Source organism: Lactuca serriola, chromosome 4 (genome assembly GCF_051521515.1).
Source record: "Lactuca serriola cultivar US96UC23 chromosome 4, Lser_US96UC23_V15, whole genome shotgun sequence".
NCBI lineage: Eukaryota > Viridiplantae > Streptophyta > Magnoliopsida > Asterales > Asteraceae > Lactuca > Lactuca serriola.
The window spans coordinates 58,499,697-58,502,503 of record NC_136411.1 but is presented as its reverse complement, the minus strand read 5'-3'; the positions used below and the strand labels follow the sequence as shown (position 1 = coordinate 58,502,503).

General features: G+C 35.5%; 1 protein-coding gene across 1 annotated transcript; it reads left to right on the top strand.

Annotated features, from left to right (window-relative positions):
- Positions 1-307: 307 nt before the first annotated feature.
- On the top strand, positions 308-1,547 carry LOC145100140 (glyoxylate/hydroxypyruvate reductase HPR3-like). Its single transcript, XM_079037526.1, has 2 exons — positions 308-850; positions 961-1,547. The coding sequence occupies exons 1-2, from the start codon at positions 404-406 to the stop codon at positions 1,480-1,482; spliced, it is 969 nt and encodes a 322-aa protein (XP_078893652.1). The 5' UTR covers positions 308-403; the 3' UTR covers positions 1,483-1,547.
- Positions 1,548-2,807: the final 1,260 nt, after the last annotated feature.

Here is a 2,807-nt window from a genome sequence, read left to right as displayed (position 1 = left end):
TTCTTAGTTTTTAGATGTTGACAATTACTCAGAGGGTCCTTACTGAAAATAACATCAGAATCAAATCTCTTTTACTACAATTATAGTCAATTCAACATAAGTATTCGTTACTCTTTTTAGTTTAATGAAGTTGCACAAAACCATCTATCTCTTAGACTTTATAGGTATCCGATATAATATATATATCCAGCCTTATGGGATCTCGAGACATGATTATTGTAATACATCTAAACCGGATCATGTTCCATGTTTATATATATTTATAGTCCATATAAAATCAATCATGTCTATTAATATGAAGCACAGAAAACATATAAAAGTATATACCACGTACGTGATTCATGAAGCACAGAAAAACCACGACGTTGAACTAAGGCGTAGTTGCGAATCGCCGGTAACCCCAATGAATATGGCACCGGAAGTCCCTGCTATTCTAGTTCTGGGTCCACCGCTCGTTTTCAAAGCCTACGAAAGCGATTTTTCTCAGAAATTTAACTTCCTGAAACCATGGGAGAAACCTATCCCCCTCCAACAATTTATCTCCACTCATTCATCTACCGTGAAAGCAATTTTTTGTTCTGCTGTCAGTCCGGTCACCTCGGACATTATCCAAAGCCTTCCGGAGCTCAGATTTGTGTTGGCGAGTTCAACCGGCGTCAACCATATTGACCTCCGAGAATGCAAACGCCGTGGAATTGTTGTCGCAAATGCAGGGTCGACTTTTTCAGAAGATGTTGCAGACATGGCGGTAGGGTTGTTGATTGATGTGCTCAGAAGAATCAGTGCTGGTAATCGTTTTGTGAAATCTGCTGTTTGGCGAAGGGAAGGAGACTACCCTCTTGCTCACAAGGTTTGTAAAGTTTTACCATGAAATCTACCACTTTCGTCAGACCCTTTTGGTTGATATAGCATCTATATTTACTTTCTTCTTATTACACCTTTATGGTTTCTATTATCTAGTTAAGTGGGAAGCAAGTTGGGATTGTTGGATTAGGGAGCATCGGCCTTGATATCGCCACAAGACTTAAAGCCATGGGTTGCATCATCTCGTACACATCAAGAACCATGAAACCACACGTCACGTTCCCTTTCTATCCTACAATTCATCAGCTTGTAGCAAACTGCAAGATCCTAGTCATTTCTTGTGCATTAACAGAGGAAACACGACACATGATTGATAGAGAAGTGATGTTGGTTTTAGGAAAGGAAGGAATCATCGTTAACATTGCAAGAGGAGCAATCATCAATGAAAAAGAACTAATCGAGTGTTTGGTGAAAGGGGAGATCGGTGGTGCTGGTTTGGATGTTTTTGAAAATGAGCCTAACTTCCCTCAAGAGCTATTCCCATTGGATAACGTTGTGTTGACACCTCATCATGGCGCTGTGACTGAAGAGGCGTGTAGAGATCTTTATGATCATGTATGTAAGAATCTTCATGCGTTCTTGGCAAACAAATCCTTAGAGTGTGAGGTCGATATGTGAACTATCATACTTGTTTATGAACAGTTGGTCTTGACGAATTTTAATAAATCCTCTTACGTTAAATATGCTAATTGAACTTTGATCTATTAGAGCATTCAAGTCTTATGTTAGACAAATCTAGATGAATGATCAATTTAAACTTCACAACATGAATATAGATGAATCCATTGCTCTGTCAAGTGTAATTGACAAACTTCCACCATCTTGGAAGGATTTCAACACTATAAGAAAAACGCGATTTTGCTAGGGAAGGTTACTATGGAACGTATTTTCGTTGTTAATCTGCAATGAATCGTGCTATGGAATGTCGTTCCATAGCAATGTTGCTACCACTTTGTCTACGGATTTTATTTTTGGTAACAAGAGTGGGAGTTGCTAGGGAAAATGCTACCGACTCCATATCCGTTGGTATTATGCTACCGATAGTGCTATGGAACAAAAATTCGTAGCAATTTTCCAATGACATTTGTTACCAAATCATTTTCCGTTGTACTGCTGCTATGGAATTCATCATCGTGGTTACTATGCAACGGGGTTTGTGACAGAAACCAATTCCATAATTGAATTGCTACGGAGGTACCATTCGTAGATATTTGCTAGGGAATTCTGCTATGGAATATGATTTGGTTTGCTTGTTTTGCTATGGAACAAAACGCATAGCTAATTTGTGATGACATTTGTTGGAATGTTGTATGCTTAATTAATCATCTTATACTATGAATGAATTATTATTATTATCAATGAAATTTGTAAGATATGGTTTAAATGAAATGTTTTTGAATTGTTAATATGTGGCATAAACTAATGGATAAAAAATGTAAAAATGAACTATAAAGTAGATATTGCTGGCAAGCAGAATCGAACTTAAGGTTATGCTAGAAAAGGGTGCGGTTAAGCCAGTTGTGCTAATCATGTTGTGTATAATTTCTTGAAAACATAGTATATAATGAATAATTAACAACAAATTCATTACAAAGTTATTTTTAATTACATTAATCGGGCATGTTAAAGTATATATAATCTATATAGATTAATTTTCCTTAATAACAAATTCATTACAAACTTATTTTTAATTACATTAACTATACTTTATCACAAAAATAACATGGGTTTTACGTATACTTCATCCTACTCAAACAACATAGCAAGCAAAAATGACTAAAATGTCCTTTTAACAGAACGATGTAAACACAAAACCAAAATAAAATTATAGTACTACTATACAACTTCATATACAATACAATAAGAACACTAATATTCAATGTCCATTCTATTATCAACCATTAAAATTTTTAAGAAATATACAAAACCTACCATACTCTACA

Excerpts from the sequence above, each read along its gene's own strand:
- LOC145100140 (XM_079037526.1), top strand. The coding sequence starts at position 404 with ATGAATATGGCACCGGAAGTCCCTGCTATTCTAGTTCTGGGTCCACCG. Across the intron at positions 851-960 it reads ACTACCCTCTTGCTCACAAG|TTAAGTGGGAAGCAAGTTGG; the intron begins GTTTGTAAAGTT and ends TCTATTATCTAG.